Below are 14457 nucleotides of genomic sequence, written 5' to 3' on the forward strand. Positions count from 1 at the left end.
CCCCCAAACCATAATGTTTCCACCTCCATGTTTGATGGTGGAGATGGTGTTCTTGGGGTCAGAGGCAGCATTCCTCCTCCTCCAAACACGGCGAGTTGAGTTGATGTCAAAGAGCTCCATTTTGGTCTCATCTGACCACAACACTTTCACCAGTTGTCCTCTGAGTCATTCAGAGGTTCATTGGCAGACTTCAGACGGGCCTGTATATGTATTCTTGAGCAGGGGGACCTTGCGGGCGCTGCAGGATTCCAGTCCTTCAAGGCGTAGTGTGTTACTAATTGTTTTCTTGGTGACTATGGTCCCAGCTGCCTTGAGATCATTGACAAAATCCTCTCGTGTAGTTCTGGGCTGATCCCTCACCGTTCTCATGATCATTGCAACTCCACGAGGAGAGATCTTGCATGGAGCCCCAGGCCGAGGGATATTGACAGTTCTTTTGTGTTTCTTCCATTTGCAAATAATCGCACCAAATGTTGTCACCTTCTCACCAAGCTGCTTGGCGATGGTCTTATAGCCCATTACAGCCGTGTGTAGGTCTACAATCTTGTCCCTGACATCCTTGGAGAGCTCTTTGGTCTTGGCCATGGTGGAGAGTTTGGAATCTGATTGATTGATTGCTTCTGTGGACAGGTGTCTTTTTTACAGGTAACAAGCTGCTGTTAGGAGCACTCCCTTTAAGAGTGTGCTCCTAATCTCAGCTCGTTACCTGTATAAAAGACACCTTCGAGACAGAAATCTTTCTGATTGAGAGGGGGTCAAATACTTATTTCCCTCATTAAAATGCAAATCAATTTATAACATTTTTGACATGCGTTTTTCTGGATATTTTTGTTGTTATTCTGACACTCACTGTTCAAATAAACCTACCATTAACCTGTCTGAGCTAGGGGGCAGTATTTTCACGGGCGGATGAAAAATTTACCCAAATTAAACTGCCTCCTACTTGGGCCCAGGAGGTAGGATATGCATATCATTAGGATATTTGGATAGAAAACACTCTGAAGTTTCTAAGACTGTTTGAATGATGTCTGTGAGTATATCAGAACTCATATGGCAGGCAAAAACCTGAGAAAAATCCAACCAGGAAGTGGAAAATCTGATGCATGTAGTCTTTTTAAGTCATTGCCTGTCCAACACACAGTGACTTAGGGTTCATTTTGCACTTCCTAAGGCTTCCACTAGATGTCAACAGTCTTTAGAAAGTTGTTTGAGGATTCTATGGTGAACACAGAGCCAACAAAGGAAGTTGGAAGTTGTTGACTGAGGAAAGGACATGACTTCATTGGCACGCATTCATGTGAGAGTTAGCTGTGTTCCAAAACGTTTTTCAAGACATTGGAATCGTCCGGTTGGAATATTATTGAAGTTCTAAGTTAAAAAGGCTCTAAAGGTTGATGCTATACAACAGTTGACATGTTTGAACGAACGTAAATAGAACTTTTGACTTTTCGTCGTAACATTTTGGCCGCGCTTCCTACACTTGGAGTAGCTTACTGAACGCACAAACAACGAGGTATTTGGACATAAATGGACTTTATCCAACAAAACAACATTTATTGTGGACCTGGGATTCCTGGAAGTGCCTTCTGATGAAGATCATCAAAGGTAAGTGAATATTTCTAATGCTATTTATGATTTTAGATGACTCCAAAATGGCGGGTATCTGTATTGCTGGTTTGGTTTTCTGAGCGCTGTACTCAGATTATTGCAAAGTGTGCTTTCCTCGTGAAGCTTTTTTGAAATCTGTCACAGCGGTTGCATAAGGAGATGTTTATCTATAATTCTTTGAATAACAGTTTCATATTTTATCAACGTTTATGATGAGTATTTTTGTAAATTGTTGTGCTGATTCACCGGCAGTATTGGAGGCAAAATATTTTCTGAACGTCACGCGCGAATGTAAAATGCTGTTTTTTGATATAAATATGAACTTTATTGAACGAAACATACATGTATTGTCTAACATTAAGTCCTAGGAGTGTCATCTGATGAAGATCGTCAAAGGTTAGTGCATAATTTTAGCTGAATTTATGGTTTTTGTGACCCCTCTCCTGCTTGGAAAATGGCTGTGTGGTTTTTCTTGTGTTTTCACTGTCCTAACATAATCTAACTTTATGCTTTCGCCGTAAAGCCTTTTTGAAATCGGACAACGTGGTTACATCAAGGAGAAGTGTATCTTTAAAATGGTGTAAAATAGTCGTATGTTTGAGAACTTAGAATTATGACATTTTGTTGTTTTGAATTTGGCGCCCTGATATTTCACTGGCTGTTGAATAGTGTGAACCGTGGGTGGGACGGTAACGTCCCAGGCAGCCCTGAGAAGTTACAATTATAGATTGATCCTTTCTTTGTCAGTGGGCAAACGTACAAAATCAGCAGGGGATCAAATACTTTTTTCCCCCGCTGTACCTCTGGGCAGGTGCCTAGGAGCCTTACACTGGGCGCACACCGAGCAGGAGGAAACATAAACCCTCATGTCCTTGGCCAAAGTGGGCCACCAGTACTTCCCACTCAGACAGCGCACTGTCCGACCGATGCCTGGATGACCAGAGGAAGGTGACGTGTGGGCCCAATAGCTCAGCCGATCACGGACAGCAGATGGAACGTACAGACGCCCAGCGGGACACTGGAGGGGAGCGGGCTCTGCACGTAACGCCTGCTCAATGTCCATGTCCAGCTCCCACACTACCGGTGCCACCAGGTAGGAGGCCGGGAGTATGGGGTGGGATCCATGGGCCGCTGCTCTGTGTCATACAGCCGGGACAGTGCGTCTGCCTTCATGTTCTGGAAACCTGGTCTGTAAGAAAGTGTGAAAACAAAATGGGTGAAGAACATGGCCCAACTTGCCTGGCGAGGGTTCAGTCTCCTCGCTGCCCGGATGTACTCCAGATTGCGGTGGCCAGTCCAGAGGAGAAAAGGGTGTTTAGCCCCCTCAAGCTAATGTCTCCAAGACCAACAGATCCCGGTCCCTCACGTCATAGTTTCGCTCTGCCGGGCTGAGCTTCCTCGAGAAGAAGGCACAGGGGCGGAGCTTCGGTGGCGTACCCGAGTGCTGAGAGAGCACGGCACCTATCCCACCCTCGGACGCGTCCACCTCCACTATGAACGCCAAAGAGGGATCCGGATGGGCCAGCACGAGAGCCGAGGTAAACAGAGCCCTCAAGTGACCAAAAGCCCTGTCCGCCTCAGCCGACCACTGCAAACGTACTGGTCCCCCTTCAGCAGTGAGGTAATGGGAGCCGCTACCTGACCAAAACCCCAGATAAACCTACGGTAGTAATTGGCAAACCCTAGAAACCACTGCACCTCCTTTACCGTGGTGGGAGTCGGCCAATTACGCACGGCTGAAATGCGGTCACTCTCCATCTCCACCCCTGAGGTGGAAATGCGGTACCCTAGGAAGGAGGGTTGACGTACAGGTCACGTACAGGTCATGCTCCAACAGTCGACCAAGCACCCTGCGCACCAGGGACACATGCTCGGCGCGTGTAGCGGAGTATATCATAATGTCATCAATATACACCACTACACCCTGCCCATACAGGTCCCTGAAAACCTCGTCTACAAAGGCTTGGAAGACTGATGGAGCATTCATCAACCCGTATGGCATGACGAGGTACTCATAATGCCCTGAGGTTGTACTGAACGCCGTCTTCCACTCGTCTCCCACCCTGATCCGCACCAGGTTGTAAGCGCTCCTGAGATCTAGTTTGGTGAAGAAGCGTGCCCCGTGCATTGACTCAATCGCTGTGGCGATAAGAGGTAGCGGGTAACTGTACCTCACCGTGATCGGATTTAGGCCTCGGTAGTCAATACACGGGCGCAGACCTCCCTCCTTCTTCACAAAAAAGAAACTCGAGGAGGCGGGTGAAGTGGAGGATGGAATGTACCCCTGACGCAGGGATTCAGAGACATATGTTTCCATAGCTGCCGTCTACGCCTGTGACAGGGGATACACGTGACTCCTGGGAAGTGCAATGTCTACCAGGAGATTTATCGCACAATCCCCCCGTCGATGGGGTGGTAATTGAGTAGCCTTCTTTTTGGAGAAGGCGAGAGCCAAATCGGCATATTCGGGGGGAATGTGCACGGTGGAGACCTGGTCTGGACTCTCCACAGTAGTAGCACCAACGGAAACCCCTAAACACCTCCCTGAGCACTCTCGCGACCACCCTGTGAGAGCCCTCTGTTGCCATGAAATGGTGGGGTCATGACGAGCTAACCACGTGATAAGTGTTTGGAAAATCGACAACATTGTTCCAAAAACTGCTTGCATGTGTGTTAGGTGTGTCCAGTAGGTGTGTCCAAACTTTTGACTGGAACTGTATGTCAAGTACTTGAGTAGCACACTAAGCTAAATCAGGCCTAAAGGTTTAGCCGCTAGGGGTCGACTGTGACTTCAGCATGCATTTATATATGTATGGCTTCTCTCACCTGTGCTGAATGACCTCTAGGTCTTCCAGCTTCTCTGGGATCTCCATACTGTTGAGCCACTGCTCCTTCTCATCGATCCACACCTCGCAGGCGTCCGCCTCGCTGAACATCTTGTAGAGGGCCAGGGCGTCCTGCAGTGCCTGCTTTCTCAACCGGGTCAGCTCGGCCACCTCCTTGTAGCGCTCCTCTATGCCTGCCAGGCGGCCCTTGACCTCTTCCGACTGGACCTGCTCCTCAGGCAAGGCGCCCGCCTGCTCATAGAGAGCATCGATCACCAGCCGATAGCTGGCCACCTCGGCGGCGGCGTCCTTGTGTTTGCGCACCAGGGCCTGTGTGGAGAACTCGTCATGGCCCACCTCGCCGCTGGACACAATGCGCAGGGCATCCAGGGTCCAGGCGTCGGCATCATCTGCGTCCGCCTGGAACTGGTGCAGGGCACACGCTTCCTCCAGATGGGCCTTCCTCACGGCCGCCAGCTCCTCCAACGCTGCCCACTGCGCCCGCAGGTCGGTGATGCATTCACGGATTTTGGCAGCGCCGAAGTGGCCGCCGTCGGCCATGGCCTGGCCTTCAGTGATGGTGTGCTGCAGGTGACCTGCACGGCCATTCATCTCATCCTCCAGGGCGCGGTGCTGGCTCAGCAGGCGCACAGTGCCCGTCAGGTCCTTGCCGCTCTCGTCCGACGACAGGATCTGCTCCTTCTCTCGTATCCAGCCCTCCTCCTCGGCCATCTCCCAGAAGAACTTCCAGAGGCGGCGGGACTCCTCCAGGTGGGCCCGTCGCTCGGCAGCCAGCTGGGTCAGTTCCTGGTAACAGAACTCCATGTGTGCCACACGGTCACGTATTACCTGAGGGTCACAGGGCTTGTAAACTGTAGAGGAGACAGAACAGAGGCCCAGTTAGCATCTTGCAGCACCCACAGAGTTACATTGTACTGTATTGACTTATATGTTATGATATCATTCCGTTGACTATTCCTTTAATGTTTAATTTTCCATTTGCTTGTATAGATCTTGCAAAATGCTACGCTATACAACTGAACCGTAAAATTATGTGTTGACATGTATTATCATCATCATCAGTTAATAATACAAACAAGTGATAACAATATGATTCACAATTAGAATAATAGCAGTCGGACTGTTTAGGTCATTCTCACCATCGCCGTCGATGGCGAACTTCTGAGCATTGTTGTTGACAGCTTTGACTCGGTCGGCCTGGATGCCGATGTCGGCCTCCACCAGGGCATGTTTCTGCAAGAGATCCTCCACTCCGAGCAGATGCTTCCCATAGTCCTGGGACAGTAGCATCATCTGTGTGGCAGAGACATAAAGGCATGACATACGGGCATGTGTGTTAGCAACATACAGGCACCTTCAATTACACTGGCCTTAGTTCGTCAGTTTCCAATATGAATCGTTTACTTTTTGTGCACTTTGAAACGCAATATGAGTATTTATTTCAAGGTGAGGAAACTTTTTGAAAGTTTTATAATTTAGATGAAATGTCAAAATCAATCCAAATCAACCACTACTGTAAGGTTCTGTATTTATTTTCTTAGTCAACCTTGTGTTCTGTTTCGTTGTGTTCTTGAACGTAGCCCTGTTTCTTTGTGTTCTTGAACGTAGCCCTGTCTTTCATTTTTGTTCATTGATTTCACCTGGTCTCATCAGCTCCTTATTTAGTGAAGGTGAAATAGACACCTGCCGTGCTCTGCGTGTGAATCTACACCTTTTTCTCCCTGAGTATTTATTACAACTACCATCAACTCCCTTGTGACTCCTGTAAACCTAAGAGGATTTGATAGGTGGAAGCAATATGCCGAGAATTCCACCCAGCCAATCAGAAACGCAAGATGATGCAGTGCTTACAGTGCCAACCCAATCCTCTTGTATCTACAGGAGGGCCTAGGACGAGGTTCAGGTGTGCCGATTTGGAATTATTCAGCATTGGACTGACATACGCCAGTTAGTTTCACCATTGATACTGGTTAAAATTATTATTTAGAAGAGGGATGGGACATTAGGGTAACATTATCTGACATGGTAACATGATATGACACCCCTACCGGAAATTTCACACAAGATTAATACATTCTGTTTGACTTGAAATGACCTGTTTCCAATACATTTTAAATGTGTTCATGTGTTAGTGAATTTCCTATTTATTTAACCTTTATTTAACTAGGCAAGTCAGTTAAGAACAAATTCTTATTTACAATGACGGCCTACCAAAATACCTCCTGTGGGGGCGAGGTCTAGGATTAAAAAAATAAAATAAAATAACAAATATAGGACAAAACACACATGACAAGAGACAACACGACACTACATAAAGAGAGGCCTAAGACAACAACATAGCAAGGCAGCAACACATGACAATACAGCATGGTAGCGACATGACAACAAGATGGTAGCAGCACAAAACATGGTTTCAAATATTATTGGGCACAGACAACAGCACAAAGGGCAAGAAGGTAGAGACAACAATACATCACGCAAACATGCCACAACTGTCAGTAGTGTCCATGATTGAGTCTTTGAATGAAGAGATTGAAGAGTAAGAGTGAAAGCAGGGTAGATGAGGTAGAATGCATTTTGAACAATTCAATTTGTGTTACAATAAAAAATTAAATGTGCAATTATAAATGTCTTCCCAACACGGTTTTAACACATACATTTTCGGAAGGGTCCTCTTTCCCTCTCTTACCTTCATCTCGTCCATCCAGTCCATGATGTAAAGCATCTCCTGGAAGACCCTCTGCAGACCCAAGTTCATCTCCAGGCGCTGGCGCCTCGCCTTCAGAAGCTCCAGCAGGTACTCCCACAGCCGGATCACATTGTCCTTGCGTGCTGCGATTCGTTTGATGTCGTGGTATTTCTCTGCCTCCAGCTCCTTAGCGACGGACACCACGGCCTGCACACGCTCCTCGTAAGCCGTAATATCCGTCTCGATAGCCTCATGCTTCTTGGTGGCCGCGTCCACCGCTGGAAGGTCGAAGCCAAAGTTGTCCTGCGAGATAGAAGTGATGGGAATGGAATAGATTGAAATACAATATAATACTGTTAGGATATACTGTATGGTTGGCAACATACCGGCATACAAGAAAGAAATACTCTCTATTTCTGTAAAGTTATCGTCTTTACAATTTGACAATGACATATAAAATACTATATACCCATTGATTCTTGAAGAATATAACTTAGAAATGCCTCATGAGGGGCCTCTCGAGTGGTGCAGTCACTACAGATCCGGGTTCAATACCGGGCTGTGTCGCAGCCGGCCGCTACCGGGAGACTCATGAGGCGGCGCACAATTGGCCCAGAGTCGTTGGGTTAGGGGAATGTTTGGACAGCTGGGATTTCCTTGTATTATCGTGCTCTAGCGACTCCTGTGGTGGCCCGGGCGCATGCACAGTGTTTCCTCCGACACATTGGTGCAGCTGGCTTCCGGGTTAAGCAAGCATTGTGTCAATAAGCAGTGCGGCTTGGCGGGTCGTGTTTCGGAGGACACACGGCTCTCAACCTTCACTTCTCCTGAGTCCGTACGGGAGTTGCAGCGATGGGACAAGACTGTAACTACCAATTGGATATCACGAAAAGGGGGAGAGAAAAAAAACTATAAACAAAAAAAATGTATGCCTCGTGACATTATTTCAACTGTCACACCCCATCAGAACCAAAAATATAAGCTTGTTTTGCTCCAATGTTTGTAAACATTGTAAATGTAAACAAACACTGTATAGCCTCAACATGGTTAAGGATCCACCCCTTTTTTTCAATTTTCGCCTAAAATGACATACCCAAATCTAACTGCCTGTAGCTCAGGCCCTGAAGCAAGGATATGCATATTCTTGGTACCATTTGAAAGGAAACACTTTGAAGTTTATGGAAATGTGAAAAGAATGTAGGAGAATATAACACAATAGATCTGGTAAAAGATAATACAAAGAAAAAACCAACCATTCTTTTGCATTTTTTTGTACCATCATCTTTGAAATGCAAGAGAAAGGCCATAATGTATTATTCCAGCCCAGGTGCAATTTAGATTTTGGCCACTAGATGGCAGCAGTGTATGTGCAAAGGTTTAGACTGATCCAATGAACCATTGCATTCTGTTCAAAATGTTGTATCAAGACTGCCCAAATGTGCCTAATTTATTTATTAATAACTTTTCATGTTCAAAATTGTGCACTCTCCTCAAACAATAGTATGGTATTATTTCCCTGTAATAGCTACTGTAAATTGGACACTACAGTTAGATTAACAAGAATGTAAGCTTTCTGCCAATATCAGATATTTCTATGTCCTGGGAATTTTTTTTGTTACTTACAACCTCATGCTAATCGCATTAGCCTACGTTAGCTCAACCGTCCCGTGGAAGGAACACCAATCCCGAAGCTTTATTAACGATAATTTGTGATATCAGCGATGGTCAAGCCTTGCATCCATAGCTCTGTCTATGAATTTGAGAGTGGTTACATTTTCCTGGCCCATCCCTCAGGTTATTGCCAAAACAGAGGCGGGGTGTCCGCTTTGTTATTTTTTCAACTGCAGATTGGCCCTGATTTCAGTTTGACAAAAGTAGGAAAGCAAATGAGATGTACCGTTTACATCTGCAGCACTTAATCTTAATGTGCACAGAGATGCTGCCATACCAGTGTATTACACTGAATCTGTGTGTCCACCAAGTGGTGCAAAACTGTGAGAAAACAATGGCTGAGACATTTGTATTGACAATGATGTGGTAAAGTACTGTATTTTGTGTAAATAGGAGGTAAAGTGTCACAATTGCTTTTTATAATTATTCTTTGTGTGAGTGTGTGTGTGTGTGTCTATGGCTGTGCGACAAGCCGTTGGATTTAATTTAGCCAGTTGTCTCTCATGGCTACTTTGAGTGATTGTGTAAGTATGTGCATACATATGCATGTGTGTTCTTCTATTTGTGGGCAAGCGTTTGTTTTTACCTGTGAGACGAGGCGCTGGTTCTCACTCAGCCAGGTCTCCCTCATGGCAGCCTTGCGGTCAAAGCGGCGAGCCAGCTGCTCCAGTTTCTCCTGTCGAATCAGCTCTGTCCTCAGAGCCAGCTCCCGCTCATGCTCTGCCTTCTCCAGTCTCTCCCAGGTCTACCATAGACAAAGTTAAACACACAATATTAACTCCAGTATATCATATGGACAAGACAGACCAACATGAACATCGGACGTTATTTTTCTGTTCATTTCTAGACTATTCTACATTTTGAATTGCTACCATTTGCCACCAGTCTGTCTTGTACCTTACACATACACACTATGCCAATGGTGGATTAAACTCTTTCATAATCTCACAGTTTTATGTCCGGATGCAAAATGTATGAGTTGGCTGAATTACTCCCATTGTAAAAATTATGCCCATAGTAAAACGCCTACTTACTAATAATAATACTACCACACACCAAAGAAAGACTACCAACCACCCTGACACAGACAAACAGGAGAGAGAGAGATAGTGAACAACTTGATGTTTCATTAAGACAAAACATTGGTCAAGGAGTAGGGTAACTTTGTCCCTAGACCCTGATCTTGAGTAAGTTTAACATTTTCGCCACTAATGGTAAAGGTTAGGATTGGGGGAAGGGAAACTGATCCTTAATCTGTACCTAGGGAACGTCACCCTAAAGCGTTCGTCAGAGACTACAGGCATCACCTTGTTAATGTCAGAGATGAGTTTGCCCTCCCTGGGCATGTAGACTTTCTGATTGTTGGCCCTCATCTTGCTCTGGATGGTAAACAGAAGCACCTCCAGGTTGCCCTTCTCAGTAAACCTGATCGATAAAAAGATAAATGGTTTTGGGAGTGATATTTTGACAGCGTATAAAAAGGCTAATGTCTAAACACATATTACTTCAAGTTCGCAGGGTTGCACTTATTTCAAAGCGTTTTTGGAATGCAACAGTCATGTCTTATTTCTGCATCGTTACATACTAAACATGCATATCTTATCGCTTCAATTCATGGACATAGCAGAACTAAAATTTTGAAGTAAATTCCACTACAAGCAGGAGAGAGGCGTGCACCCAGAATGTTGTGCCATTCATTTAACATTAGGATTTGATATTTTTGCTTTAGGTAGTGACATTAATTTTTCATAAAAATATTGGTTCAGAAGTTTGGAACAAAGAATTTGATGTTCAGGGAATGTCACAGGAACAGTAACCAAAAAAAGGGTCAGGGATAACTGATAACTGGACAAAGTTATACCTTGAGTAAATATTATAGACATTTACAAATATTCATAAGAGGGTATTAAAGCTGAAGATTGCCCATCTTGTCAGATCACAATAAGTGTATTGGGGTATAGGGGCTGATTTGGGATTGGGTGCTGGCGGGGGTTACTCACTTAGGGGGTTTCTCGACCGTGCGATATGTGTTGAAGGCTTGAAGCTGCTGCTGCACCCCGTTTAAAGAGTTGGCAAACTTGCGATTGTTGAGGATGATGATGGTCTGCTCAATCCACTCCAGCAGGTCTGAGGCCAGAGACTCGTACTTCTCAATCATCTTCTCTGTCTCAATGGCATTGTCCAGTACCTAGCGGAACAAAGAGGTCACACATGTCAAGCTCTGGCCAAAAATGTTCAGACCGGGGTTCATATATAGTATTTGTTTTCTTTCTTTTAGTTTGGCCTTCCTGAAGTGCCAGATTGACAGTTTGCACTTTTGATACTATTCCATTGGTTTCATTATGCCCTAAAACCTCAATCAAGTACAGCTTGAAAGTTTTTATACTATTTGAATCCAAATCTGAAAAGCTCTTACTCTGCCCCGAACAACTGAGGCAACTTGTTGACAACAACCCAACAAACAAACATGGAATTTGAGATAATAAATTGAGAATAAACGCTGAGTCACCTTTCCAATACGTTTCCCCTCCACTTTCAGGGCCTTCATTTTGGAGAAGTAGTGGTAGTATGTCACCACGTATGTGATGACAGACTTCTCATCAGGGTGGTCCACACTGATATCTGTGAAGCAAAAATTTTATTTCTGATTGGTTAATACAATTTGTAAGTCATAGTGACGATGATTTGGAACATTACAAAAATATTAAAAGATCTCCTTTTTTATTTCATAATTTTTTATGACAGGGCAGTGGGAAGGTAAAGCAGGTAGAAAGTGGAAAGTGGCAGACATGGCTCAAATCCCCATCGCCAGGGGGTATATGTAGCCTGGAGTCTGCAGCACTATCACTAGACCAGACTCTGGCCCCTACAGTATTTTATACATTCCAGTTAAGAATTATTACAATTTTATTATGTTTATTTGGATAACAAAAACATAAGTAACAGTACAGTCGAAGATAAAAGTTTTGAGAATGACACAAATATTAATTTCCACAAAGTTTGCTGCTTCAGTGTCTTTAGATATTTTTGTCAGATGTTACTATGGAATACTGAAGTATAATTACAAGCATTTAATAAGTGTCAAAGGCTTTTATTGACAATTACATGAAGTTGATACAAAGAGTCAATATTTGCAGTGTTGACCCTTCTTCGTCAAGACCTCTGCAATCCGCCCTGTCAATTAACTTCTGGGTCACATCCTGACTGATGGCAGCCCATTCTTGCATAATCAATGCTTGGAGTTTGTCAGAATTTGTGGGTTGTTGTTTGTCCACCCGCCTCTTGAGGATTGACCACAATTTCTCAATGGGATTAAGGTCTGGGGAGTTTCCTAGCCATGGACCCAAAATATCGATGTTTTGTTCCCCGAGCCACTTAGTTATCACTTTTGCCTTATGGCAAGGTGCTCCATCATGCTGGAAAAGGCATTGTTCGTCACCAAACTGTTCCTGGATGGTTGGGAGAAGTTGCTCTCAGAAGATGTGTTGGTACCATTCTTTATTCATGGCTGTGTTCTTAGGCAAAATTGTGAGTGAGCCCACTCCCTTGGCTGAGACGCTTTATCTGGACATGGTTCGTCGAGACCTCCAACAGCCGAAGCTAGGTAGTAATATTAACATGATGCCTTCTAATTGCAGTCGCTGTACTCATAATTTACAGGAGAACGATCGCCTTGCGGCAAGGATAGCTGTGCTGCAAGCCCAGCTTCAGACGCAATCGTTAGGCAAGGGTAATTTCAGTGTAGGAAAGGATGAAACAGCGTCTGTGCCAACAGTAAGTACAGATAGTAGTATAAATCCCCTCGCACGGTCCCTGCAGCCTTTCTCATGGCTTCTGGAGGGAAATGCTGTAAGAATGCTCAACCGGTGTCGCTCATTCAGCCGACAGAAACCTTCAACCAGTTCTCCCCATTAAGTAGCTATTCCGAGTCTGAGGCCGAGCCTTCTCTGGTCTCTACTCCTCCCCTTACGTGGTCTGAGATGCCGAAGGCTCCCACCATTAGATCTGACAAATTGAAAACCCAAGTCATTGGCAACTCCATTACCCGTAGTATTAGACTTAAAACGAATCATCAAGCGATCATACACTGTTTACCAGGGGGCAGGGCTACCGACGTTAAGGCTAATCTGAAGATGGTGCTGGCTAAAGCTAAAACTGACGAGTTTAGAGAGTATAAGGATATTGTTATCCACGTCGGCACCAACGATGTTAGGATGAAACAGTCAGAGGTCACCAAGCGCAACATAGCTTCAGCGTGTAAATCAGCTAGAAAGATGTGTCGGCATCGAGTAATTGTCTCTGGCACCTCCCAGTTAGGGGGAGTGATGAGCTCTACAGCAGAGTCTCACAACTCAATTGCTGGTTGAAAACTGTTTTCTGCCCCTCCCAAAAGATAGAATTTGTAGATAATTGGCCCTCTTTCTGGGACTCACCCACAAACAGGACCAAGCTTGGCCTGGTGAGGAGTGACGGACTCCATCCTAGCTGGAGGGGTGCTCTCATCTTATCTACGAACATAGATAGGGCTCTAACTCCCTTAGCTCCACAATGAAATAGGGTGCAGGCCAGCCTGCCAGCTTAGTGGAGTCTGCCACTAGCACAGTCAGTGTAGTCCCAAAAGAGACCCCATTGAGACCGTGTCTGTGCCTCGACCTAGGTTGGCGGTGTTCGAATTAGCAATCTCACTAGAATAAAGACGTCCTCCATTCCTGCCATTATTGAAAGAGATCGTGATACCTCACATCTCAAAATAGGGCTACTTAATGTTAGATCCCTCACTTCCAAAGCAGTTATAGTCAATGAACTAATCACTGATCATAATCTTGATGTGATTGGCCTGACTGAAACATGGCTTAAGCCTGATGAATTTACTGTGTTAAATGAGGCCTCACCTCATGGTTACACTAGTGACCATATCCCCCGCGCATCCCGCAAAAGGCGGAGGTGTTGCTAACATTTCCGATAGCAAATTTCAATTTACAACAAAAAAAAATCTTACGTTTTCATCTTTTGAGTTTCTAGTCATGAAATCTATGCAGCCTACTCAATCACTTTTTATAGCTACTGTTTACAGGCCTCCTGGGCCATATACAGCGTTCATGAATTCCTAACGGACCTTGTAGTCATAGCAGATAATATTCACATTTTTGGTGACTTCAATATTCCCATGGAAAAGTCCACAGACCCACTCCAAAAGGCTTTCGGAGCCATCATCAACTCAGTGGGTTTTGTCCAACATGTCTCCGGACCTACTCACTGCCACAGTAATACTCTGGACCTAGTTTTGTCCCATGGAATAAATGTTGTCGAGCTTATTATTTTTCCTCATAATCCTGGACTATCGGACCACCATTTTATTACGTTTGCAATCGCAACAAATAATCTGCTCAAACCCCAACCAAGCAGCATCAAAAGTCGTGCTATAAATTCTCAGACAACCCAAAGATTCCTTGATGCCCTTCCAGACTCCCTCTGCCTGCCCAAGGACGTCAGAGGACAAAAATCAGTTAACCACCTAACTGAGGAACTCAATTTAACCTTGTGCAATACCCTAGATGCAGTTGCACCCCTAAAAACATTTGTCATAAGAAACTAGCTCCCTGGTATACAGAAAATACCCGAGCTCTGAAGCAAGCTTCCAGA

At 45.0% G+C, this 14457-nt stretch overlaps 1 protein-coding gene across 3 annotated transcripts in view; it reads right to left on the bottom strand.

Moving 5' to 3' along the window:
* The window catches only part of LOC106584953 (spectrin beta chain, non-erythrocytic 1), a 136250-nt gene that overhangs the window by 54863 nt on the left and 66930 nt on the right, over positions 1–14457 (bottom strand). For all 3 annotated transcript variants that reach the window (XM_014170641.2, XM_014170652.2, XM_014170647.2), the window contains 7 exons: positions 11324–11436; positions 10815–11002; positions 10122–10239; positions 9401–9559; positions 7144–7446; positions 5594–5747; positions 4435–5305 (listed from right to left, as the gene is read on the bottom strand). In XM_014170641.2, the coding sequence (XP_014026116.1) occupies positions 4435–5305; positions 5594–5747; positions 7144–7446; positions 9401–9559; positions 10122–10239; positions 10815–11002; positions 11324–11436 (1906 nt within the window). The remainder of the gene's footprint in view (positions 1–4434; positions 5306–5593; positions 5748–7143; positions 7447–9400; positions 9560–10121; positions 10240–10814; positions 11003–11323; positions 11437–14457) is intronic.

This window comes from Salmo salar, chromosome ssa02 (assembly GCF_905237065.1).
Source record: "Salmo salar chromosome ssa02, Ssal_v3.1, whole genome shotgun sequence".
Taxonomy (NCBI): domain Eukaryota; kingdom Metazoa; phylum Chordata; class Actinopteri; order Salmoniformes; family Salmonidae; genus Salmo; species Salmo salar.